Source organism: Peromyscus californicus, unplaced genomic scaffold (genome assembly GCF_007827085.1).
Source record: "Peromyscus californicus insignis strain IS unplaced genomic scaffold, ASM782708v3 Scaffold_8__1_contigs__length_139910024, whole genome shotgun sequence".
NCBI classification, from domain to species: domain Eukaryota; kingdom Metazoa; phylum Chordata; class Mammalia; order Rodentia; family Cricetidae; genus Peromyscus; species Peromyscus californicus.
Window position 1 is genome coordinate 23,586,269 of NW_026294606.1, and position 26,044 is coordinate 23,612,312.

At 44.5% G+C, this 26,044-nt stretch overlaps 2 protein-coding genes and 1 long non-coding RNA gene across 9 annotated transcripts; 1 reads left to right on the forward strand and 2 right to left on the reverse strand.

The window, feature by feature from the left end:
• Window positions 1–359: 359 nt before the first annotated feature.
• Window positions 360–5,755, reverse strand: LOC128103582 (transmembrane protein 14C). Of its 5 annotated transcripts, none has more exons than XM_052728097.1 (6): window positions 5,643–5,755; window positions 4,796–4,853; window positions 4,223–4,299; window positions 3,483–3,584; window positions 2,088–2,175; window positions 360–816 (listed from the first exon to the last, which is right to left on the reverse strand). In XM_052728097.1, the coding sequence occupies exons 2-6, from the start codon at window positions 4,816–4,818 to the stop codon at window positions 762–764; spliced, it is 345 nt and encodes a 114-aa protein (XP_052584057.1). In that variant the 5' UTR covers window positions 4,819–4,853; window positions 5,643–5,755; the 3' UTR covers window positions 360–761. The 5 variants fall into 5 exon arrangements, with proteins under 5 accessions (XP_052584057.1, XP_052584058.1, XP_052584060.1 ...); XM_052728098.1 differs by having other exon boundaries at window positions 5,639–5,749; XM_052728100.1 differs by having other exon boundaries at window positions 5,622–5,715.
• A 104-nt stretch (window positions 5,756–5,859) lies between these two features.
• On the forward strand, window positions 5,860–10,637 carry LOC128103584 (uncharacterized). 2 transcript variants are annotated; one of them, XR_008215715.1, is made up of 4 exons: window positions 5,860–5,988; window positions 7,152–7,227; window positions 8,595–8,707; window positions 10,221–10,637. It is a non-coding gene; the product is annotated as an uncharacterized LOC128103584 (long non-coding RNA). The 2 variants fall into 2 exon arrangements; XR_008215714.1 differs by lacking the exon at window positions 5,860–5,988 and having other exon boundaries at window positions 6,617–7,227.
• A 610-nt stretch (window positions 10,638–11,247) lies between these two features.
• Pak1ip1 (PAK1 interacting protein 1) lies at window positions 11,248–23,551 on the reverse strand. 2 transcript variants are annotated; one of them, XM_052728094.1, is made up of 10 exons: window positions 23,203–23,551; window positions 20,602–20,764; window positions 17,365–17,485; window positions 17,216–17,290; window positions 16,075–16,127; window positions 14,980–15,125; window positions 14,800–14,897; window positions 12,894–12,993; window positions 11,843–11,966; window positions 11,248–11,730 (listed from the first exon to the last, which is right to left on the reverse strand). In XM_052728094.1, the coding sequence occupies exons 1-10, from the start codon at window positions 23,284–23,286 to the stop codon at window positions 11,531–11,533; spliced, it is 1,164 nt and encodes a 387-aa protein (XP_052584054.1). In that variant the 5' UTR covers window positions 23,287–23,551; the 3' UTR covers window positions 11,248–11,530. The 2 variants fall into 2 exon arrangements, with proteins under 2 accessions (XP_052584054.1, XP_052584055.1); XM_052728095.1 differs by lacking the exon at window positions 23,203–23,551 and adding an exon at window positions 23,076–23,164.
• Between the last annotated feature and the right edge of the window lie 2,493 nt (window positions 23,552–26,044).

Below are 26,044 nucleotides of genomic sequence, written 5' to 3' on the forward strand. Positions count from 1 at the left end.
TACATCCACGTAGTTCACAACTTTTTTTTCCCCCTTTTGTTTTTCGAGACAAAGTTTCTCTGGTAGTTTTGGTGCCTGTCCTGGATCTCGCTCTGTAGACCAGGCTGGCCTGGAACTCAAGAGACCCGCCTGCCTCTGCCTCCCAAGTGCTGGGATTAAAGGTGTACACCATCACCACCCGGTTCACAATTTTTAAAACAAGCTTCCAGGCAATGCAGAGTCAAACAATTCCTTGGTCATTCCAAATGGGGAGTCCCTAACTATGATGTTCACGGGATCCCCTCACAGCTCTGCACTGTCCTGCCATCCACATCTCAAGCTACATCCCAGACACTCTGACAAAGGAGACACCAGAGAAATGTTCTTCATAGCAAACTTTATTTTCACCGGTATTTCATTGCGACATAATTTCATAGTAGACCTACGCAAAAGATCCCACATCACAAATGTCACCAAGAGGTTTCACACACTTCCGGGCAGGACATGTGGCTCCGGGGCCCCCTGTGTTGACACCCAACATTTTACCCCTTGTTTACTAGTACAGAAAGGTGAGATGTCATCACACAAGAATGAAGGCAGCAGCTGGTCTCAGGTTCAACACCTGCCACCCGGGTGAAATCTCATCCTCTACCTCAGGGAGCTCGGGTTATGTTTGTAAAATGTCAGAATGTGTAAATATGCTGCATTTTTTCTTCAGACATTATAAATGTGGACTTTTGGAGAGTTTCAATTCTTCGTGAGCCCGAGCAGGGGTGTGGCTACTATGGATGGGGAGAACTCAGCACACTAATTCCAAGCTTGGCAACCATCAGCAAACTGTTTAAAGAAAAAACAAGTCATTAGGAAAAGGACACCACAGGTGACTTTTTTTTTTTTAAAAGGATCAAAGCCTGTGGAGCCCTCACAACTGTGTATGAAGGGAAGTTCGAAAGCAGAGCAGTCAGGAAGAAAACACCCTTCCCCGAGGAGGCACAGAAAAACCACGGCAGGTCTTACAGTGGCACATGGTACTCCTCGCCCAATGCCAACAACTTGGCAGGGCTGAGGAAATGAGGGTGAGAGAGACCAAGGCCTCAGAGGTCACAGGCCGGTTAATGCAGGAATCCTGCCTCCCAATTAGTGGTCGTCATCTTGGCCTACTACGGACTGTTTGGTTTCCAGTGTAAAAGATAAACAGCATAACCAGCAAAGACAAGCAACTATCTATTTTTCTGAGACAGGTTTTTGTGGTGGTATTTTACTTGTACTGAAATGTGATTTTAATTGTATGTTAATAAATAAAGTTGTCTGGGGGTCAGAGCTATTGGAGCCATAGCAAGTGCGTGGCGGCGGTGGCGAACGCCTTTAAGGACCTGGAGGGCGGTACATACAGGCAGTGACGAGGCAGTCACATGTTTGGGTTTACAACCAATGAGAAGACAGAACAGAAAGACTATAAAGACATACACACACAGGAAGTAGGTCCCTTTTCGGAGAGCTCTCTTGGCTGGAGAGGATCCCTGAATCAGGAAGGGTGAGGCTCTTAGCTCTGACCTCTTGGCTTTCTTCTCTGAATTGGCTCTGTGTTTCTTATTTTATAAGACCGTTGGTTACATCTACAGGTTTTGTTATTGTTTCCTTTTTTTTTTTTTTTTAATTCTCCTACCTCCAGAATGTGTTTATTATACTTAACAACGTGTCAATTTAAGACAGTTTGGGTTGGGTTTCACAATTAAAACTAGAAAATTCTCTTTTAGCAAAACTTTCAATAAAGGACACTCAAATAACTAAGCAACAGGGAACCAGCACGGACATTCTCACACAGCCACACCCAAGGGTTTGGACAGAGGCTGTGACAGTGTAGTAATGCAGGAGAGTCTGGGACAGTCCTCAGAGCAAATCCAAGATCATGTCTACAAGGAACGAACGTAAGTGCTAAATCAACCACAAAGGCTTTTGTAGCCTTTCCTACTTATACACAACCTTCAAAGGATGGCGGTTGAAGTCTAGGATCAGGCACACTGAAGTGAGCAAATTCTGACTGTATGAAGCGTCTGGAGTGAAAAACTATCCACTGTCTGGGTAAAGAGAGATGGAATGTAAAGTACCTGGCACCCGCGATTAAACCCGCAGGCATAAATTTCCCAGAGTTGTAGAATCTCATGCCCATGATGCCAGCCAAGGTCCCAGATGTAGCTGAGAAAAAGAAGTAAAAAAGTCAGCACATCCTTCCTACATGCAGGGGAGGAAGGAGTCCCACCCACCTTTCCAGACCCATAAAACAAAGGCTGAAAAGCGAACAGCGAGGCTTGTATAGACACAGGGGCCTGTGAGACTCGGGGAGGGGGGGGGTCAGTATTCTACAGTCAAGGGAACAAAAACGAAGCCTGAGTGGACCCACGATGTCTGAGAGAGGAAGAAACAAGGAAAAGCTTCTGAAAAGGAGAAGGAAAGCCAGTGACTTAAGAGGAAGTGGGCTCAGAGCTCCTTCCTCTTCTAAAGGAGTCAAAGTTGACGGCATGTGAACTTTATGTGTAGGATCCCGCAACAGAAGGGATACAAACAAATGGTGGATCCTAGACAGTTCACAGTTCAGGAGCCAAAGCCCTGATAGAAGAGTCGCCTTGGAGGAGGGAAATGGATAAAGGGATGGCCTGGAAACTGAAGTCTGTAACCAACACCAGAGGCTGCTGCTTCTTCAATCAAGCACACGTGGGATCACTTGAGAGCAAAATGCTAGGATGAGAGGGGCAGAAGCGGTCTACCAGCCATTCCAAACCACGAGGAAGCGGTTGGGAAGAACTGACAGCCCAGTTCATCCTCCCCTCAGATTGCCCAAGGAGGGCCTCCCCTCCTATCCCACAGCCAGTGTGCAGAGTCCTCTCCGTGACACCTTGGAGAGGGTTCGAGATGCACGTGGGTATGAGAGGCACAGAGGTGCCTCACCCCTGGCAAAAGCCGGCACCAGGGTGGAGTCCAAGAAAAATGTGCCAAAGATCACCGTAAGAAGCCCCCCATCATCTGCCCCCCACCCGGGGCTGCACCAGGGCTCTTATCTACAGTTCCACAGAGTCACATTACCCGACTTCCCAGTGAACCTGAATGGTCCCCAAAGGCAAGGTCTGTGTCTTACACAATTAACTGACTATAAAAGGGGAGAGATGTCCAACTGGGGAAAAGGTTACATGGACTCAGGACCTCGTGGGACATGTGAGATTTCTCTCTACATTTCAAGCAGGCTGTCTTTAGTATGAAACCTCAATAGTTAACACACACTGTCTAGTCCAGTTTCAAACAAATCTCACCGGGAAAATTAAATCCATGCTGTATGAAACCCTTCTGCATTCTGTACAGAAGGGACACAATCCAGGCTTCTCCACGACGAAACCCACCTATACCTTGGCAGAAGCAGGTGACCTGGTAGTAAGAAGAACCTGCCACACATGCCCACCAGAGTCTCACGGCCAAGCAGAACACAGTTGCAGAGCTTGAGGCAAACCTACCTAGGAAAACCCACACGTTCCTGGGATCCTGAGACAGCTGGTAAGCACCAAGGCCTGCTAGGCTCCCAAAGAACAGTCCAGCAGCCAGGGACGGCACACTACCTGGGGAAGCAAACAGGCACACATCTGGGTTGTAATGTCAGACATTACATATGGAATCTACAAGACCGCCCTCCCCTGCAGAGAAAAACTGCAAATGAGAGTTCCCAGAGGATTATAGCCACAGGGTTCCCAGCATGGGGGAGTCTGGGGAGTCTTCCAGAGAAGTCAGGGTCTTACCATCCCAGCCCTCTCTCCTTTAGGAGGTATGACTCAATACAGTGTTTGTCTGGCCCACACAAGGAAGGCCCTGGCTTGAGGCTGGTGTTAAACAGATAATACAGAGAGACAAGAGGTTTCCTACTTGAGGAGCTGAGCGCACATTGGGATCTGGTGTATGGCAATGGATGATAACAACCATCACTACCACCACTGCCTATCTGTATGTAAACAGGCAAAAAAAAAAAAAAAAAAAAAAAGAGAAAAAAAAAAAAGAAAAAAGAAAAAAAAGAAAGATGCCTGGCTCAATTTGGCCAGATAACCAAAGGCCAGGGCAGGAAGAGCCAGGGGCCTGACTATACAGGCTGCACTCAGGGGCCTAAAACAAACCTGAGTCAAGCAAAATTAAGCTTCAAGGACCCTGGGGACCCACATTTCACTGGACTAAGGTGACAATTTTAAGAGTAACAGGAAAGGCTTACCTGCTTTTGCATAGCCAATAATCCCACCAGTAGCAACCAGGGCTGCATAGCCGAAGCCGAGATAATGTAAAGGCACCCTGAAATGGCAAAAGAGAGAAGCCAGTGCCAACCAAGTTTAAAACCCGAAGCACAAAATCATGGGATGGGGCCAGTGTGATGCTCAGGATTGGTAATGATGTGCCTCCAAGGCTGGCAGTCTGAGTTTGATTACATTACAGGGCAGAAGGAGAAAACCAACTTCGATACACTGTCCTCTGACCCTACACATGCAACATGGCACAAATGCATCCACACAAAGAAACGTAATTTTTTAAATTATTGGCTGGGACAAAAGGGTCATTTCCAGCAAATCCTGTCACTGTACGGATAGGAATAAAGTGAGGCTGGGTGACATGCCTACTCACAGAACTAGCCAGTGGCCACTGGTCTCAGGGATCATGGTCCCAGGCCACGAGTCCAGGGATCATGCCACAACCCATGCTGCCCCTAGGCTGTGCCAGGCTGAAGGCTCCTGTCACATGCTCTGGTTTTAGAAGCTCCAGGTGATTCTATTCCTACGCATTGGGCACTTACAGGGGGCCACTGTCCTTCTGCATTGTTCAGTCACTTTGGAGACCAACCAGGCCTGCACCTGTGGAGGAGTGGTCAGAGCAGTTAGAACACTCAGGCCTCTAGCAGTCAGAAAGACATGAGTTCAAAGTACAGCTCTCGGTGTTGGTGCAAGAGGTCCTTGGGCACGCAGCCTCTGGTCACCCTAGCTCTGCTACCCAGTGAACGTAACTGAGTAACAAAGCCTTCCTACTGTATGTACAGAAATGCTGGAGAGGCATCTAGCATTTTTACTACAACTTCCGCTATAGCACGGGCCCACAGAAGTGACTCCTGCTCCTGCTTGGCACCTGTCCAGAGCTGTTTCATCAGTTAATTGATTGGCTGCTGATTCAGAAACCAAACGGCCTTATGCCTCAACTCAACTCTGCTTATCCTCTCCGAGGGTCAGGATGAGTGCTGCTTCCTCGCAAACGTCAACACTCAACTTACGAACTTTTAGAAACGCTTGGATCCGACCCTCAACTCCTGTTAGGCTGGAGCGAGGGACCAGAAAATGCCCGGGGAACCTGAGTCACAATTGCACTGGACGCGACACGCCTACAAAGTAACTAACACCGGCTGTCTTACAGAAGAGCCCTCCGCAGCACCAGCACCGAAGCAAGCGCGTTTGCACTCTCGGAAGGCGCGGAGCCTCCGGGTCCGGCGACAGTCAGAACCGCGGAGTGACAGGATGTTAGAGGCACGGAGAGCGGGCCGGTGAAGCGGGCTCAGCAGAGTGCCCCGGCGAGCCCCGCGCGCCTGCGGGCCGGAAGGCCGCGTGCGGAACAATTCCCGAGTGGCAACATACACAAAGTAAGGACACACCCACCGCCACCGGAGTCGGAGCCTGGAGGCCTGCGCTGGAGAACCGAGTGCGAGCACACAGCGATGAAGGGCGGTCAGGACTCCGGTCTGGAGACGTCACGGCGCGCGCCGCTTCCGCGCGGGAAGGGCGGGGCTTAAGGCGACGGGCGGAGCCTAGGGGGAGGGGCTGGGCGTCGTCTAGGGCGGGGCTTTAGAGGCGAAGGGCGGGGCTTGGTCCTGGGCTGGTTGTGTTTTGCCTTCCTCTGAGCAGCGGGTTCTTCTTCCCGGTCTGGGTCCCTCAATAGCTGATGAGCCAGGAGACCTGAGGACCTGGCAAGGCGGGCGCGAGAGGGAGGTGCAGTGCCTGGCATGTAAGCTGCCATTGGGAGGATGAGATGGTGGGGTGGTCAGCAAAGAGAAATGTCAAGACAACATCCAAAATTAGTGGCCAGGGTCTCTGTTATTAAATCAAACGTTTACATCTGAGTTTTTTTTTTTAATCTGCATAAATGCCTCAGGATGAAAGCCCTTGGGATGATTCCTCCAGCCAGCAGGAACATAGATAGCAGCTGGAAAAATACCCAGGATACCAAAGAAGGAAGAAAATCCTTCACATTGCCCCCACAATTGCTATAGAAACTGCAGGAGGAAGAGGAAGGGCAACAGGAAACAGGCAGAGTCCCAGGCTTGGGCATCATAAGCCACAGGAGCTCTCTATTCTTTAGCTGGATGGTTCCAAAAGCAGTGCAGGGTGTGGCCTCTACTGGTGCCTTCACACAGGAGTGTGGTGCTGTGGGATGTTCTGTATGGCAAATGTGTTGCTAATTAGTCAATAAATAAAACACTGATTGGCCATTGGCTAGGCAGGAAGTGTAGGCGGGACAAGGAGGAGAATAAAGCTGGGAAGTGGAAGGCTGAGTCAGAGAGACACTGCCAGCCAACAGGATGAGAAACAGCATGTGAAGATGCTGGTAAGTCATGAGCCATGTGGCAAGGTATAGATTTATGGAAATGGATTAATTTAAGCTGTCAGAACAGTTAGCAAGAAGCCTGCCACAGCCATACAGTTTGTAACCAAGCTAGGTCTCTGTGTTTACTTGGTCAGGTCTGAGCGGCTGTGGGACTGGCGGGTGACAAAGATTTGTCCTGATTGTGGGCCAGGCAGGAAAACTCCAGCTACAGTGTGGGTTGTTTTTTGTTTTGTTTTTCTTTTTATTACTGTAGCTTGTGGGTTAGAGTGGCCTTGTCTTATCTTTCACTGCCATCTGCTCTCCAAATTCTCTTCTGAATAGTATTGGTCTTAATCAGACAAACCTGTTTCTTTGTATAATCACACAGACACACACACACACACACACACACACACACACACACACACACACACACACACACACGTTTACTTTCTTGGGTTCAAGGCTAGCCAATTGTTCTTACTCCTTCTAGGTAAAGGTCTTTCATCGTACCCTTTCTGCTGGAAATGCCCTTCTTATATTCTAAAAATTCAATCTCATCTCTTAGATTCTTTATTTTATAGCAAACTGTGGTATCCAAAGGAAGTTCCCCAAGCCACACAGAAGAAAGGCCACAGGCCAAATCACAGTGCTGGAAAGGTGAGGTTGAAGGTTTAGCTTGGTGGTAGAGTACAAGGCTCTGGGTTAGGTTCCCAGCACAGGTGGGGTTGGGGGAGGTTAGATTTGAGGTGCCTAGTTTAAAATCAGTTTAAATCAAACAGGGAAAACAGGATAAATAAGAGCCATCAGGAGAGGACGCCAGCCTGGTAGAAGAGGCATGTTAGCCACATGTCAAAGTGACTCAGTATTTATATACTGTTACCCACCTACCCCACATCTGTCAGCCTCTGTGCTGGGGATAGATCTTAAGTGGAGATGTTTAAACAGTGATGTAGCATGAATCTTAGAGAATCTTATTAATAAAATCAAACCTGAGGCCAGGTATTGGGGTGAACTGGAAGATCAGAGAGATAGAACAAGTCACAGCTAACCTCACCTGGCCAACTTCTCAGCTGATCTTGTTTCCTCAGACTGGAAGCCTCTGTGTCCTCATATCCGAATGGCTCTCAGCTGAACTGTGCTGCTCAAAACCTAAAAGCTTAACCAGCCAAATGCTTCTAGTTTCTGGTCTTCATGCCTTATATATCTTTCCTTTCTGCCATCACTCCCTGGGATTAAAGGCTCACTTTTTGGGATTAAAGGTGTGTGTCACCATGCCTGGCTGTTTCCAATGTGGCCTTGAACTCAGAGATCCAGAGGGATTTCTACCTCTGGAGTGCTAAGATTAAAGGTGTGTGTGCCACCATTTTCTAGCCTTTGTATCTAGTGGCTGTTCTGTCTCTGACTCCAGATAAGTTTATTAGGGTGCACAATATTTTGGGGAACACAATACCACCACACAGTGAGCCAATCTATTTCAAGAATTTCTGCCCTGGGGATACTAGGCAACATTTACTCCTCAAAAGGTCTCAAATACAAGCCAAAGCTCACCCTGAGGAACCAATGAATCTATTACGGTTGCTTACAGAGAATGGCGGAGGGGTTACAGACAGGAGTGTGAGTGGCCCTAAAGCAGTCACACTATAAGGCCCGCACCCAGCATGAATGGCTTCCTTATAGCTGCATAGATAGAGCCCTGTTGCAGAATATTTATTTACACTGTAAAGATGTGTCTCTGCCTAAGGCACCTTTTGATTGGTTTAATGAAGAGTTAAATGGTCAATAAGTAGGCAGCAGAGGATAGGCGGGATTTCCAGGGATAGAGGAAGAGGAGGAGGAATCTAGGTGCACAAATTTCGCCAGCAGACTTGGAGCAAGTCAGACATGCTGTACTGAGGAAAGGTAAAAGCCATGTGGCAGAACATAGATTAAAAGAAGCAGATTAATTTGAGTTATAAGAGCTAGTTGGGGAAAAGCCTAAGCTAAGGTCAAGCTTTCATAATGAGTCTCCATGTCGTTTTTTGCAGGCTGGCAGTCCAAGAAAGTCCAACAAGAAAGCTTGCTACATTTGGTGCCCAACATGGGGCACATAAATCCACATAAGACCTGAGAAAGATTTCTGGCGACCTCCGCCTCTCGGGTAGGCTCACTGCTCATGGCATACAGAGACATAGCTCCTTTAAAAGACTCTGCTGTGCAGCAGAGTACTTGAGCAGCTGATATACTAGGCAACAACACCTGCTGCATTTCGAACACAGAAATTCTCAGAGCTGGGGCAATAAATGCGGCTCCCAGCATGAGTCGAGGCTCTTGATGAACCAAGGGGGCAGAGCTAGCTGTGCAGAGGGAACCTAGCCATTTGAGGTTTTAAGGTTTGGCTCACACGGTCAGAGAAGGCTGCAGACTCACAAAAAGTCAAGTCCAGACCAAAACAAAACCAAAACACCTTTGAACAGTTATGATATTTTTAATATGCCTAGGTGCTGAAGAAAAAAGATAATGGGTATAGACAGTCATTAAAAAATAGTTTGAAAATAATAAAGTGAAGTCTTTAAAGAGAGTGAAGTAATATAAAAATAAGACATGTTAATGATAAAAACATACAAGTGTCTGGATCCTGTATAGTGCTTTGTTGACTTTAAATTTTTTAAATGCTATAATACAAAAACCATAGCTGCTGAGAGACATTGGATTATGGAAACTGCTAAATTAAACTAACCTATATATTTTAAGAATGTCTTTTTTTTTAAAGCAAAACACCAAAAGAATTAATATTTTTCTACTTTATGGGTATAGATATGGTACTACCATTTGGGTAATAAATATTCGTTTGAGAAAGAATGTTTTTGAGTTACAAACATGGTAAAAGACCAATTTTGCACTTGGAAGAAACCAGGCTGACCATCCTTCATGGCAATATGTTGAAAACAAGAAGGAAGGGCTGGAGAAGTGACTCAGAAGGTAAAAGCTTGCTGTGTAAGCAGGATAACCAGTTAGATCCACAGAACCTACATGAGAAGTCAGCTGTGCTGGTGGACCTCTGAAATCCCAGCAGTCCTACAGAAATGGGAGGTAGAGAAAGGAGTTGGCTCAGGGGCCATGTACCCTGGAAAAACAAGAGAAACCCCAAATTGCCAAGGTAGAAAGTGAGTACTGATCCCTGAAAGTTGTCCTGTAGCATCAAATGTGTGCTGTGGTACACACACACAAATAAAAGGTTAAATAAACATGGATGCATTTTCCTTTCGTCATAGAAACAGCCATTTAGATAAGACTTTAATTTCTTCTCTCAAATCTATGTATTTCTGAGAGGTAGAAGATGCTTATTTTACATTTTCTACAATGAAATTAAATGGAATTTTTAGTGTCTGTCCTTCCAAATATGCAGTCAATAAAGGGAACCAGCAATGCATGAGAGATGAGTCTGATTAGTGTGTCTGCATCTCCAGTACTCAGAACTGGGTCTCATAATCACCTTGAGAATTTTGCAAATATACAGATTTTGATTCAGCAAATGGACTTTTAAAGTTGACAGATGTCTTTTACCTGCTCAAACATAAAACAGAAAATCATCTTTAGCTGACTTGAGCATACCAGGCACTCCATACTTATGTTAATGCAGATGTTACCTTTAAAAGTTTCTGTATTTTCAGACAAAAAGGATCAGACACCAATGAAGGCAAGTTGCCCAGGTGATCCAGCCTCTCAGAATGCCTCTGTTGCAGTTTCCCCCAAAAATCTACATCCAGAACAACTTCAAAGCTGCTGAGATTGTCCAGCCTCACAGACTACTCCAGCCAGGACTTCAGATAAGCTCTGCACTTTCCCATCACACAGAGACGGGACAACAAATGACACAGCTAGCTCTCCAGGACCTGACCATTATCCCAATTGTCTCAGTGTCCCCTAAAGATGTCATCACCCCCAGACAACAGGAAGTCTAGAGAACATGATGCCCACATTCCCAAGAGGTGGAGTGAGTGGTTTTTATGGCCATTCAGTCAATTATGGGTGTTTGTCATCATTTGGGGGAGTTATTTGCAAATTGTTACTGGTCATGGTCAGGCAGGGAGAAAACTAAGCAAAGCAGGTTAAATTCAGGAATCTCTTTCTGAAAAGAAAAAAAGGCGATATAGGAATGATAAAAGGTAGATTATTGAATCTACTTTTAAACTGAAAAAAGCAACTACTAGTCTCAAATATTTTATATTGGCATGGATTTTTGTATACTGACACAAATTTAAGGTTATCTTTTGTTATAAGGGATTTATGTTTCTACTCTTGTTTAAGGTATTATACCAATGCAGCTCATTAAAAATGTAATGTAAAGTTCTAGTTCTTGAAAGCTATTACTATAAACTGCTTAGGATAATTAAGAAATGTAGGTTTGTAGGCATCTATAACAATGAAACTTGTAGTCATGTTAGGTATGTTTTCAAGGTTAAACAGATATATTTTAGAAAGACAGACCTACAGGATATGGCATTTAAGGTGCTTAGAAGCAGAATTCTGAAAAATCCCCTTCATCCACTTCTGGTAAAGAGTTGTTGATGACAGGTCTGTGCAAGGAAGAGGGGGCTGGGGGCTGGTGGTGCAAAGGCAGAGCCTGCTAACATGCAAGGCCCTGGGCCTGATCCCAAGCATTACCAAATAAAGTATTAAAAACTCTATTATTTCAAATACAGTATTTTCAGACCTTTACTTGCTGTAAACAGTAAAAAGTGTACATTACAATTATGATATACTACAATATATAACAAAATGCCATCTGCCAAAAATAATTTTACTATTTAACAAAACAAAGTACCACCTGAAAGTGGTTCTTTTTTAAGCTACATGTTTTCTCCAGAAGGAGAAAATCTTTAGTTTCTCACATGGAAAAAGTTAGGTATAATATTTGAAAAGGAGAATTTTGTCAAAGACATTCTCTTAGGGAGGTGCTGTCTGGGATGTGCCATGGGAGTTACATTGTCTTTTTTCTCTTCTTTTCCAACACGCCTGTCATTTTCCTCTTCTTGGCTGATACTGGGCTATTATTTCCTTTTGCTGGCTCCTTGCTGTTACCAGTTAAACCAGATTTCTTTGACTTAGGTCCTGATGTTTCTTCTTCCTTAATCATGTCACCAGATTCCTTTTTGATCTTTTTGGGTTGTTCTTTATGTACTAAAACACAAGAGACACAAGAGATGGCACATTAAGGGCGGTTTCTCACTCTCCAGTGAACTTTAACAAGAGAACAGACTGCTCAGTCTTTCAAATGGCTGACTGAATTTACCAGGCGAGGGCTCCGTTGCTGGAGGAAGGCTCGCTCTGTCATCTGTCGCTCTGTCTAACCACACTCCAAGACACGTCAGCCTGGCACCAGTGTTCACCTCGCACAGCAAAGAGGGGGGGTCTTTCTGAAACAGAAGGGAAAAACCTTATACTTAACCGGGAGGAATTTTTGGATAACAGCTTTTCTTTCTCCATACTGAAATAATCCTAATTGAAGTTTTATTATACCATATGTACCACAAAAGAATGTTTCAGTCAGTGCCAGAAGGAGTGTACCACACCGGGTGTCACAGTATCCATGCACAGCAAGGTGGTCCACCAGCGCTTCTGTGACTGCACTGACGAAACTGCCCAGCGAGGAATCTTTCCTAACACAGCCCCTGTCAGGTGACATAAGCCTGTATTTTCCTGAGCATGCGACAGCAATACTTAGAGGTAGCTGACTACCATGGTTAATAACTGATCTGACTAGGCTGTTCACAGCCAATTTCTTGAAACTATAAAATTCTAAGGACACAAATTGTGTGTTACATAGAGAAATCTGCAGAGTTGAGAATAGACAATACTAAACTAAGACTATAAGGAAACTAAAGAAGGGAATTTAATGTTTGATTATCTGGTTCAAAATTACTGGTAGTTCCATAATTGATCAAGACCTTTCAAATTGTTTCTAATGGCACTCTTTTTTTTCTCTAGTATTTTTTTTTTTTTTAAAAGATAAAGGCGATCCAATGCACACAAAAAAAGCAAGGAGCGTTAAAAGCAAGCCACATTTTCATGATGGGAAGGGCAATAGGAGGCCTGAGCCGATCTTAATGAGCTTAAAGCCTCCAGGCAGCTCGCAGCAACCCCAACTTTAAAACTACCAATACAGATCATGACTAGAAGAGATTTTAAAAGCTTAAGGATCTATGTTTTACGAATCTCATTAAACAAACAAACACTGTTAACTTAAAGTAACACTTTAATACAGTAACATTATATTATCACATAGTAATATAACACAGTCAAGCTTGTACTGCAGCGTGTTGACCCTGGGAGAAGACACTGACCTTGTCCTGCTTCAGCGTCCACATTTTGATGAAACCATCATTTGATGCTGTGACAAGAACATGATGATCTGGAATTTCAAAACTGAATATGTCTTTTACCCTAGAGTAGAAACATAAATGCCAGAGATCATTTCTTCCAAAGGGTATGGTATCATAAAACTACAACAGTCTCATGCTTTTTCAATGTTTGAAGTGTTTTCAAAGTTTCCAATACACAGTAAGCTACGATATAACAAATGCTACATATTCCCATCGAATAGTGAGTTTTCAGGCCAGACTATGGGCTAAAACTGTCCGTATCATAAAGACAAACTGAATTGACAGGTACAGACACTCATGTTACCGTCTAGGTCCTAGTATCTAGGAGACAAGAATGTGCAAGGTGAAGCCTGGAAACTCAAGCAAATGCACATCCAGAAAGGAAAGGTGCTGACTTCAGGCTCCCTCAGAGGAAGAGAAGAGGAAAATTCTCCAACTCCAGGGCAGCCACCACTTCGAGTCTAAGCTGCCTTTTTGTTTTTGGATTGTGGCTATTGCCCAAGAGACCACTCACCTTCCATTGCCATTGCTGCTGGATAAATGTTTCAAATGGAAGGAAAATCATGCTATCACCAGGCCTAAAAGCCCTCAAACTACGATTTACTTTAAAATAACATGGATGGACCAGGCACGAAGGCTCAGTGGGTAAAGTAACTGCCAGGGAAGCCCGATGGCTGAGTTCAAGCTCTAGAATCCACATAAATGTGGAAGGAAAGACTAAATTCCACAAAGTTGTCTTCTGACCTCCAAACACACACCCCACCCCACACATCACAAATGCACAGCACACAATTAAACAGTAATAAATAATTAAAACTCCAGAGGAGGAAGTGCCTGGGGTAAAAATGGAGCCCCTCAGGCTAGTCCTGAGGTGGCAATGCTGAGCTGGTGGTGGCTCTACAGACAGGCTCCTCAACTGGCCTGTCAGCCTGTTTCCTGTAAGTCAACCAAACAGACTGGGAAGGAAGCTCAGCCGGAGCATCCGCCCAGGTACCCACTGCCTTACTATAGTGTGAGCTGTGGCAGCACTCATCGTGGGCAGAGCTCCCAGATGTTCTGCTCATCACTGGAAAAGAATGGTGAAGTAGCACTGTCAGGAATACGTTTGAAACGGCTTTCCTAAAATGAGTTTACTTCCTGATACTGTGGGAAAGCATTGCCTATACACCAACTGCAGGACTGAATGTTTACAAAGACAGGTTTCTCAAAATAACCATTCCCAGAAAGCAAGAACTAAGACTTATTGGAGACATAGAAGAACACACTGATGAACCACACTGGAGTGCAATGCTGTATGTTATTGCCTTTCTCAAAATTATACTAAAAAACCCAAGCACATTAAGCATCAGCTGGCCTGGATTTGAGAGATCTCTTAAGTAAGTGTGGAATGATCCTGGCCAAGTTAATGATCTACTTACTCTGAGACTATCTATCCCTTCTATACACACTGTAAGCACTTGGAGATGGAGATGGAGCACAATAATGTGATTTCATTTTTCCTACTGAGGAAAATATCAGGGAAAGGGGGAGGGGCAAAGAGAGGAAGAAAAAGGATAAGCTTAGTCAGGAACGAAAGCTCAGTATTAATTTTTGCTTTGCTCAAATATGCTTGCTATTCGGCCCCAAGTCTAAGAGTTATTTTAAAAGTGCAAACTGACTGGCCGCAGTCACTTCACCCCTCCTGCATTATGAAATCCAGGGAAATAATAACACTTTCCATCATCTCCTTACATGCCAGGTATCACAGACATGTGACGTGTCTCAGTGTTGTCTGCTCACAGACAGACAGCAGACACACACACACAGATTTATGAAATATTGCCTATTAACATTCAGTAAAACTACAGATTGCTTTAAAAAAAAATACCTGTTTTCATGAGCTTTAAATTCACAGAGGCACACTAGTGAATCGCAGTCAAAAAACCTTACAACTTCTTCATCTCCAGCCACTGCAAGGACAGAGTCCTAGGAGACAGAAAATCAACACTCAGAATGTCTTCAGGGACTACGACACCTCAAAACTTCCACCCTGCTTTCTGGAACTCACTGAAAGAAACGTCACTGCTGAGATCCTCTTTCCATTTGTGATGGTGCCGCTCACGGCCGCCGTGTCCAGCTGATAGACATCCACCTTATTCAGCACAACTACTATATACTTCTCTCCGCTTGGGGACCACTCCACTATGTGAGCATCTGTAAGGCAAAACTATTTTTATCTTGCGGTGGCCCACGCCTGTAAGCTCAGCACTTAGGAGGTAGAGAAAGGAGAATTGAGGAGTTCAAGGCCAGCCTCAGCTACACAGCAATTTTGAAGCCATACTAGTATAGAGACTCTGTCTCAACGGCCTTGCCCCATCTTATAAAGAACCTTTTTTAAAAAAAAGATCATAAAAACAGGAAAAATGCATTTTTCCCAAGGGAAAATGGTCTCAATCTCACAACAAATTCCTAATACATACTTCAGAAGTTAAACTGCAGACAAACAGAGTTTAAGGAATTACTGAAGGTCATAAAGATGGTGTGGCAGAACGCAGATCTAACATAAGAAGAGAAAGGAACATGAAACTCTTGTTCTCAGAGGCCATACCATCTAAGCGGGAAACACACATGTACACACATGTACAGAGAACATGTGAGCATGGGCTGGAGAAATAGCTCATCAGTTAGCAGCGCCTCCTCCTTGCAGGGGACCCAGGTCCATTTCCCAGCACCCACATGGCGGCTTTCCTCAAGCTTCTCTAGCTCCAGTTCAGGGGAGCGGACAGTCTTTTCTGGCCTCTAACACCAGGTCCACATATCTACATGCAAGCAAATTACTCATGCACATTAAATAGAAACATATACATCGTTTAAAAAATGGAGCTGGAGAGATGGCTCAGCAGTTAAGAACATCGACTTCTCTTCCAGGAGACCTGGGCTTGATGCCCACACCCGCATGGAAGCTCTCAACTGTCTGTACGTAACTCAAGTTTCAGGGGATCTGATGCTATCTTTTGGCCTCCAAGGGCACCAAGGATTCAAGCAGTACACAGACATACATGCAGGCAAAACACCCATACACATAAAATAATCAATATATGAAAAATGTATCTGCATACATCCATAGTCTGGCTAGTTATTATAAAATGTACAAAACACTCACTTTGTTTTATATTTTTTATGAAAGCTGATCTTCCCTCTACAAGATTCCACGTTCTGCAAAACAGGAGGTTTGTTTACAGCATGATCATCATGTCACTAAATGAAAAAAAAATGCATCACAGGCCTCCACACAGGACAATGTCACTACACACTATACATTTAAAGCACCTGCTGTTTACTTTGTAGCAATGTCAATAAATGTCTTTCTTCAAGTATGACTAAAGCTTAGCCCTTTCCTGAAACTTTAAACATGTTATCCACTACATTTTCATCTGTTCAAACATTTCTCTTCAGATCACTCTCCTCTTCCATTCCCTTTACAGTAACTGAAACATGGGCCTTTTCTTTTTTTTTAATTTTTTGACAGGGTCTCAGCCTGGAACTTGATGTGTAGACCAGGCTGGCCTCAGATTCACAGAGATCAGTTTGCCTCTGCCTCCTAAGTGCTGGGGTTAAAGGCATGAACCACCTTGCCTGGCCAATATAGATCATTTTTACACCAGTGTTATGAAATAGTTTCCACTGACTTTCTGCTTTGCTCTTGTTCTCCTTGTTATCACAATAACTTAAAATGGTTGAAAACTTTGGAAAGATATGGAAACAGTATTTTGTTATTGCTAAGTAAAAGATACATTGTTGTTGGTTGTTTTTGCTTTTTTGAGGGGGTGCCATCCAGCTTCCAAACAAATCATACTTGGAGGCTTATTCTTACTTATATATGCCTGTCCTTAACTTGGCTTGTTTCTTGGCAGCTTTCCTTAACTTAAAGTATCCCATCTATCTTTTGCCTCTGGGCTTTTCCCTTTCTATTCCTAAATACCTTTCTTTCTTACTCGGTGGCTTGCTGTGTAGCTGGGTGGCTGGCCCCTGGAGTCCTCCTCCTTCTCTGGCTACTTCTTTCTTTCTCCCAGATTTCTCCTTCTATATGTTCTCTCTGCCTGCCAGCCCCGCACCCCCCATCCTTCCTCCTGCCTTGCTATTGGTCATTCAGCTCTTTATTTGACCATCAGGTGTTTTACACAGGCACAGTAACACAGCTTCACAGAGTTAAACAAATGCAACATAAATAAAAGTGACACACCTTAAAATAATACTCTACAACAATACATTAGTAAAGATATCCTTGGGAATGTATAACTTACCTTAATGTCTTATCAGTACCAACAGACAGAGCCAACTTGCCAGACGGGTGGATAGAAAGGAAAGTCACATGTCCTCTAAAAGGAAACGGACAGTTAGCCCTCAGCTTGGCTGGCACAGTAAGAATGCCGACAGGACCAAGTGGACTCACTTGTGAGCTTTGATGGACTTCAGGCATTCCCATTTCTTTGCATCCCACACACAGATGAGCCCATCTTCTGCGCCACTGATCAAGTGCCTGCTGCCATAGAATTTCAGGCAAGTTATGGTGCCTATGAAGAAGTAAGACAGGCAAAAGTATACTCACTTTGAAAACAAATTCTATTTCTGGTTGGAAGTGCAGGAGGATGAATGCAGTCTGGAAGTGGCTCTGCCTAACACATACAAGATCCATGTTCAATCCCACAAAAGCAAAGAAAGCCAGTGCCTTGGTACTACTGAATCATACCTTAAAAGTTATAGGTGAAGGAACTTAAGTTTTTCTTATTAAAACTAACAGTTTTCATTTGTTCTGGTGGCTCTAGAAGATTAAACTCAAGAGTCTCTGTGCATGCTAAGCAGGGGCCTTACCTGTGAACTATAGGAATGCAGCTTTAAGCCAGCTTTAAACTAAAGCACACGTCTTTAATCCCAGCACTCGGGAGGCAGAGCCAGGCGGATCTCTGTGAGTTCGAGGCCAGCCCAGTCTCCAAAGAGAGTTCCAGGAAAGGCGCAAAGCTACACAGAGAAACCCTGTCTTGAAAAAACAACAACAACAACAAAAAAGAATGCAGCCTTAGTGGTTGGAGAGATGGTTCAGAGGCTAAAAAACCACTGGTTGTTTTTCCAGAGGATCCAGGTTCAACTCCAGGACCCACATAGGAACTCCCAACTGTCTGTAATTCAAGTTCCAATGGATCTGACACCTTCATACAGATATATGCAGGGAAAACACCAATGCAAATGTTCTCAGCATGGTGTGCCATGACTCTTCCTTTCTAAGTATTGAGCCACCTATCCAGTTATCACTAATGCAGAGCTGTGGTTTGTCTATGTTCTCAGTTACTGCCATCAGAATTTGTTAACAATGCTATAAAATGGTACTTTTCCAGCTCAGTGGCTAACAAATATTCCTTAATCATTTCATCACTTCAGAACCTTCACTTCCCCCTACCAACTGAAGCCTTGTTCTCCCAAGACTTCCTCTGCCTGATTAAAGGCCAAGGAGCGCTGGGATGGAAGAACCCGACATCCTCCTAGCCACAAAGCAGTCTGAACCAAACCTTTACCTCTGTGATGCTCTCAAGTCTGTGTGAACTGGCTAGAGGTCTGGTGCTTCTGGACAGCAGCCACAGTTTACTCCCCTATAACACATGACTGCTTTTTGCAGAGCTGAGAGATTGTAACACAGGTCATACACATGGTCCGCCAAGCCTCAACACTGACCATTTGGTCCTTTGCAGAATATAACTGAAAGCCCCTGGGCCACAATTTCCATCTATTCACCTCCTAGTCAACCTTATCAATAATATCCTCTCTAGCAATGTTGCTTCCTAACATCTGGTCCTTCTGCCCAGGACTCCACCCACTCCTTAGAAAAGATCTTATTTATTGTCAACCATTTGAAACAACAATAATAACAAAAACAAGACTTACACAAGCAAGAGGGGAGAGCAGGAACCCTTGTTCATTCATCCCATCTACACTTCTAAGTCCTTTCTAACTGTTGAATGTATAACACCTTGTACACTGAGATCACTTAAAGCCTGGCTTCAGCTGAAGAGCAAGACACTTGGCAAAGGCGCTCAGGACTATGCTAGAAGCAACTGCCTAACATTCTAACTTAAATCCCACAAACTATACTCAGTGCACAGCCTCTCAAACTTGAAGAGGGGAGAAAGGGCCCTATTTTAATCTACATTTCTCTATGGGAGAAACTCTGGCTAAGTTTTCAGTACATACTGAATTAATTCTGAGTTCTCCCCTGCCTTTACCTTCATCTTTGTTGAATGAAAAATAACCAAATAACCAGTCTTTCCATCCCCTTGACCTGCCTCTACGTTGGGCAACTTTGCACAGGCAATAGAAACCCAATTATGAGTGTACCATTACTCCTCCTTGGCCTCAGTTTCAATGGCCTTTGTTCCTCTGTATTTTTTTTTATGTTTGTTTTTTTTTTAATTTATTTTAATTTATTTTGCAATACAATTCAGTTCTACATATCAGCCACGGATTCCCTTGTTCTCCCCCCTCCCGTCTCCCTCACCTTCCCCCCAACTCCCCCCCATTCCCATCTCCTCCAGGGCAAAGCCTTCCCCACAGACTGAGGTCAACCTGGTAGACTCAGTCCAGGTAGGTCTAGTCCCCTCCTCCCAGGCCGAGCCAAACAATCCTGCATAGGCCCCAGGTTTCAAACAGCCAACTCATGCAATGAGCACAAGATCTGGTCCCACTGCCTGGATGCCTCCCACACAGATCAAGCCAATCAACTGTCTCACCCATTCGGAGGGCCTGATCCAGTGGGGACCCCTCAGCCATTGGTTCATAGTTCATGTGTTTCCATTCATTTGGCTATTTGTCCCTGTGCTTTATCCAACCTTGGTCTCAACAATTCTCGCTCATATAAACCCTCCTCATTCTCGCTAATTGGACTCCCAGAGAGAGAGGGAGAACAAGGAATAGGAGACCATGGTAAATGAAGACCACATGAGAATAGGAAGAAGCAAAGTGCTAGAGAGGCCCACAGAAATCCACAAAGATACCCACACAACAGACTGCTGGCAATGGTCGAGAGACAGCCTGAACTGACCTACTCTGGTGATGGGATGGCCAAACACCCTAATTGTTGTGCTAGAAACCTCATCCAACTACTGAGGGATCTGGATGCAGAGATCCATGACTAGGCCCCGGGTGGCTCTCTGGGAGTTCCTCTGTATTTTACACTGGCACACCTACAGTCTTCTGTGTTAACCATGCTTAGGCTATAGGTGTATGAGCCTCAAGACAGAGAAGCCCATCTACCCTGCCTTATAGGACTAGGAAAGCAACCTAAGGAAAAGGAACATCTTTTTTCCCTCCATTTTTGTGGTGGTTTGAATGGAAATGGCCCCATAGGCTCAAAGGGAGTAGCACTTTGTGTGGCCTTGTTGGAGGGAGTGTGCCACTGGGGGTGGGCTCTGAGGTTTCAAGTGCTTAAACCAGGCCAGTATCATTCTCTTCCTGCTGCCTGCCAGTCCAGATGTAGAACGCTCAGCTACCCCTCTAACACCATGTCTGCCTGCACGCTGCCATGCTTCTTGCCATGACAATAATGAACCAAATAGCTCCAAATAAATGCTTTCTTTTGTAAAAGTTGCCTTGGTCATGGTGTCTCTTCACAGCAATAGAACAGTGACGACGACAGACTCACCACTATGATGCACCAGAGCCCCATGCTCTATCTTCTTCTTCATGTCATAAATGTGAATCGTTTCGTCTTTGCTCCCAGTGACTACAAAGCGACTGTTCGCTGCCACTGCCGACAAGGAGGCGGTGTGGGCATGGTGAGTGAAGTCAGCCACAGGAGTCCATGTCTAAGAATGAAACAAGGTCAACACCATAGTCACATCACAGTTCTCTGAAAACAAGAGTTCCACGATCCATAAAATCAACTAGTGGATCCTGCAAATGGTGAAAAACTAGGTAATAATACATAGATTAAAGCAAAAAAAATGGCCTGGAGACCTGAATAAGGAGTGTAAGGAGGGGAAGTTAAGCTTGGTAGCAGGTCTCCAGATCTCAGGAATGGAGACTTATATAGAGGCTTCCATATCAGTAATTCATCCAAATGTTCAACTTTTTATGTGAATTAATTTCAGTAACAACTGCCTACTCTCTCTCATCTGTATCTATGTAACTATTCCATTATATATGCTCGACACCACTGTGGGCAGTAGAAATAACAACGAACAAAGGGGTCTGTATTCAAATACAACTTTCACTCCAAGGAAAGAAATACAAAACAAATTACTGTGATGTTACACGAAGATAAAAATATGATAAATGTGACTGGATGAGTACAAAGTACAGAACACATGTGCACACACACAGTATTCTTCAAACTGAAAGAGCTATGTGGAAAAGTGTTATTAGCCAAGGATGAAAGAAGAAAACAACAAAAAACCCCAGCAAAGTTCTCTGCATATGACTAAGCTAAATCACCACACATCAAGTCCTAAAGGACCACAGCAACAGTCAGTCCTTCCATCAGTCAGGAGCAACAGGCCTCCTTTGAGGCACAGTAGACCTGGGCATGTGGCTTCCTTTCTTCTTTTTTAAAGTTCTCCCTATGTAGACCAGGCTAGTCTTGAAGTCACCATGTAACTCAGGCAAATTTTATCCCTTTCTTTTTCTTCTTTTCTTGAGACAGGGTCTCACTGTGTAGTTATGGCTGTCCTGGAGCTCACTATGTAGACCAGACTTGCCCTGGGACTCACAGACACAGAGATCTGCCAGCCTCTGCCTCCAGAGTACTGGGATTAAAGGCATGCACCACCACAGCTGACTCAAACTTTAAACTCTTAATTCTCCTGCCTCAGCCTTCTGAGTACAGACATGAGCCACCTGACTCAACCACACTACAGCTTTATGTCAAACTATTACATGTTTATCCAAATGACATAAATAACATTGGTTACTGGCTAGATTTAGAAGCAGCATCTGGTAATGTTAAAACATGTAAGCCTGGGAAACACTTGGTGGGCCCTGACATGTGGCATTTGTAAACCGTGTGGCCTTGAGCAGTCTCTTGCCCTGTGAGAAATCTCCCAATTGCTCATCTGTAAAGTGGCTGCATCTGTCTCAGGGCAGCTGTGCATCTGGAAAAAGTACACTACAAAGAAAAGACACTAAGGAAGTACTCAACAAAACAGATGTGTTTGCAATGAGTGGAACTGTTCCAGACGTAATCACCTTGGAATAGTAGGAGATGACATTTCTAGTCCTGAATATGGCCCTGTTTACTGTTTAACTACCACGTTGGCAACTACCTGTTTTCTTATTTTCATACCTAATAAAAATAAATTTCATACTGTGCTACACTCCATGTATTTCTCTCTGTTGTTCACCAGCCCTTCAATCAGGAAGGTTACTAGAGCAGGAACCATACCTCTGGCACCTTTTCACCCTGCCTCCCTATCCACAGTAAATTCACAATAAATAGTGAATTTGTATCACTTTCTTGGTCCCAATCCAGCTGTAATTTTTTTTATTAATCAGGACAGAAACTCAGTGAGAGATAAATTTATTTTTACATTCGACCTTGAACAGCTAAAGCCAGCTTAAATGTACACCTCACATTTACATGTGTGTTAAAAATGGCAGCTTTTTCATACCCTGAGAATGCGCAAGTTTTTTCCCCCTTAATTAACATATGGCTGCATATATTTATGGAGCGTAATGTGATATTTCAATAAATACATACATAGATCAGATCCGAAAAAAAAAACACCAATTTATCCCCTCAACCATGTGTCATGTCTTTGAGTTGACAACATCGAAATATTCTCTAGTAACTACTTTAAAATATACAATTGCCTTTTACCAGGTATAGTTAGTTACTAGGCAAAAAAAGGAAAGGCCATTCCTCCCATCCACTGCATTTCTGCCAGCATTAGCTACCTTCTCTCCGTCACCTCCCTACCTTGGCCCCAAACTCTGACAACCACTCATCTACTTTCCACACTGAGATCAACTTTTTCGTTCCCGTCTACAGACATTTTTATCTACTATAACAAGTAGATACTCTCACTCTGAAAAGCCTTTACTCTGTACAGAGCAGTGTCTTTCTACACAGGCTTTGCACTCACTATCCTCCTGCCTCAATCTCTCGAGAGCTGGGATTACCGGCATAAGCTTGTCGGTTTTCCACGCAAGTCCTCCATCCATGAAGACCCAGCAGTGTCTGCCAGGGAGGGAACCAGCCCGCCCCTCCCCGTCCGCCCCCCGCAGCCCCGGGATCGCCGCGCCTCACCTCCCGGTCGCCACTCGTCGCGGGCTCGCGGCGCACTGTGAATCCAAACAGGACCTGCTCGTAGCTGCCAGCGACCAGCTCCATTCAGCAACACACGTGCCTAGCAGGCGAAGCCGGCGTGGGGACCCAGGGGACGTGGAGTCGGGCTCTTTAGGCTTCGGCGCGCGGATTATACGTCATCACTCAGGGGCCCCCCGTTTAGGCGCCTGCATCTGCAGCCACTGAGTAGGTCCTCGAAGGTCACGTGGTCCTTCTACGTGGAGCTTGAGGAACGAAGCCGCAGGAAGAGGGTCTCATAACAGAGGGGAAAAAAAAAATGTTGTGGCAAGCAGGCAAATCCTAGGAAGCTGTGAGCTAGGCGGGCCTTGGGAAGTGGGCGGGAAAGACTCCGCGCAAGCCCCAATTTCCGGTGCGTCTATGGAAGGGGCGGAGCCACTTCCGGCTTCGCTGGGCGTTCGTGGCTGAGGCTCCCGGCTTGTTGCGGTGGTTATGGGTTCAGGAGTTAGGTTTCCTCGGTCTGCGATTTTCTCGTCGTCTGGAGGCAGGGCCTCGCTCCCTCGCCCAGGCCAGCCGCCTCCCTGCACCTGCTTTCCTCCGGCAGCTTCCGGTGCCTCGGATGACAAAGCGAAGGGTTTCGATTTTGTACAGAAAGCAGTAGGGACCTTTCTGTGGGATCGGCACGGTGACGGTCAGGGCTCCCGGGTGCCGGAGCTGGCGGTGTCCCCTCGCTGGACTGGGCGCCCGGTCCTGCCAGTCCGTGTCCCGCCCGCAGGCCAGACCATGCCGCGCTCAGCGCTTCTTGCCAGCAGGGCTCTCGGATCTCATAGCTAGCGAGACTGGCCCGCGTTAGGGTACACGCCGGGTACGAGATAGAAGATTGTCTTGAGGGAGGAGGACGGTAACGTTCGAAGTGGAAGACTGGCGTTTACTCTAGTGTACACTTCCTCCACCAGTGTTAAGAGGCAAAGAGCAAAGGTTAATGAAACGCTTTTTTTTTTTTTTAAACTTATTTTTATTTCACATACATTGGTGTTTTGCCTGCATGTATGGCTGTATGAGGGCATCAGATCCTCTGGAACTGAAGCTGCAGACAGTTGTGAGCTGCCATTTGGGTGCTGGGAATTGAACCCAGATCCTTTGGAAGAGCAGTCAGTGCCCTTAACCACTGAGCCATCTCTCCAGCCCCGAAAGGCTTTTTTTTTTAATATATTGAGTTTTCCATAACTTTCGGACAGGGGCAGGGATATTTTAGAAATGAGTTTTTCCGAGAACCTCAAAGATCTAGAGCTTACGTCATTGCGGGTGGGTTAGTTGGTGCTTATGTTTCTTTGAGACACTTGTTCTTTAAGGCTACAAATTGTTTACATAGTTAACGGGTAAGGTTTTGTTTGAGTATGGAGAAACGATTTCACTTTGGAGGTTCTGATGATCTTTCAATTGTGGGAAGACTGTGTTCTTCCAGTTTGGACTACTCCACTTGCACACAGTCCGGTCGAAACCCTTGTGTTAACTAATTTATGTATCTTCAGCTAGTGCTAATTTTCCTGAGCATGGTGTTTTGCTTTTTTTTTTTTTTTTTCTTTTTCTTTTTGAGACCAGGTCTCTCTGTATAGCCCCTGGGCTGCCCTGGAACTAGCTCTGTACAGACCAGGCTAGTCTTGAATGAAGAAATCCGCCTGCCTTGGCCTCCCGAGTGCTGGGATTAAAGGCGTGCGCCACCACCGCCGGCCACTGAGGATGTTTTTTAAACTTAATCATTTTCTCCGGAGAACCACAAAAGTTGGAATATGCTCCGTTAGCTTGGAACAAAGTGAGAAAGTCTCATTTCGCACTATGCATGGTTTGTTACATTTAACTTCAGATCATGCTCATTTTAATGCATAGTAATAGTATCCAAAATTGGGGGGAAATGAGTAAAACTGTTTCAGAATTGTGTGCTTTGTTTACTCTGTTGTTCCTGGAAGCCCCTCCTCCCCTTTGTCTCATTATTTTCAAGGAAATACCAGTCATTGTTGGAGAAATATGTGTGGGTATTTCTGAAATACCACAGAGGAAATGTGATTGTTAAAAGTTCTTCATCTCTATTTCATTAATTTCCCTATCTTTATTAGAGAAAGTTATGAAAAAAAATCTTCCATGCTCCTGGATTGGTAGAATTAGTATTGTAAAAATGACTGTATTACAAAAATTAACCTACAGATTTAATACAATATCAATATCATAGTTGAAGAATTTAGAAAACAATGCAAGAATTAATATGGAACCACATGTACAAAAAAAATAGCCAAAGCAATTCTAAGAAGTAAGAATACCACCTGACCTCAAATTATACTATAGAGCTATAGTGATAAAAACAACCTGGTACTGGTGTAAAAACAGACTAATGGAATAGAGGACCCAGAAATAAAATGGCAAAGTTATGCCCACTTAATTCTTGACAAAGGAAGCAAAAACACACTTTGGGGGCGGGGTGTAATACGTTCATTAATTAGTGCAAGCAAAATTGGATATCTACTTGCAGAAGAATGAAACTAGATTCATATCTTTCACCTTGTGCAAAAATCAGTTCAAAATAGATTAAAGAATTTACAACCTGAAATGCTGAAACATCTAGAAGAAAACATAGGGAATATTCTTCAAGTGTTCTTGGTGTAGACAAGAACTTTCTGAATAGAACACCAATAGAATAGGAACTCCCTACTTACCAACAGTTAGGACTACTTAGAAATAAAAACTTTCCAGACAACAAAGGAAACTATCAGAGCAAACAGCCCACAGAATGGGAGAAAATCTACCAGCTACGCTCCAGACAGGTGACTTAATACCCAGAATTTACAAGGAA

What these genes read in the sequence shown, in the direction of transcription:
- LOC128103582 (XM_052728096.1), bottom strand. Translation starts at nt 4,661, where the DNA reads ATGATCCCTGAGACCAGTGGCCACTGGCTAGTTCT. An exon ending in TATTGGCTATGCAAAAGCAG is followed by an intron (nt 3,585 to 4,222) that starts GTAAGCCTTTCC and finishes TTGCTTCCCCAG; the next exon opens with GTAGTGTGCCGTCCCTGGCT. An exon ending in GGTTTAATCGCGGGTGCCAG is followed by an intron (nt 817 to 2,087) that starts GTACTTTACATT and finishes TTCTTTAAACAG; the next exon opens with TTTGCTGATGGTTGCCAAGC.
- Pak1ip1 (XM_052728094.1), bottom strand. Translation starts at nt 23,286, where the DNA reads ATGGAGCTGGTCGCTGGCAGCTACGAGCAGGTCCTGTTTGGATTCACA. An exon ending in CGACGAGTGGCGACCGGGAG is followed by an intron (nt 20,765 to 23,202) that starts GTGAGGCGCGGC and finishes TTTCATTCTTAG; the next exon opens with ACATGGACTCCTGTGGCTGA. An exon ending in TTTAAAGCTCATGAAAACAG is followed by an intron (nt 12,994 to 14,799) that starts GTATTTTTTTTT and finishes TTTCTACTCTAG; the next exon opens with GGTAAAAGACATATTCAGTT.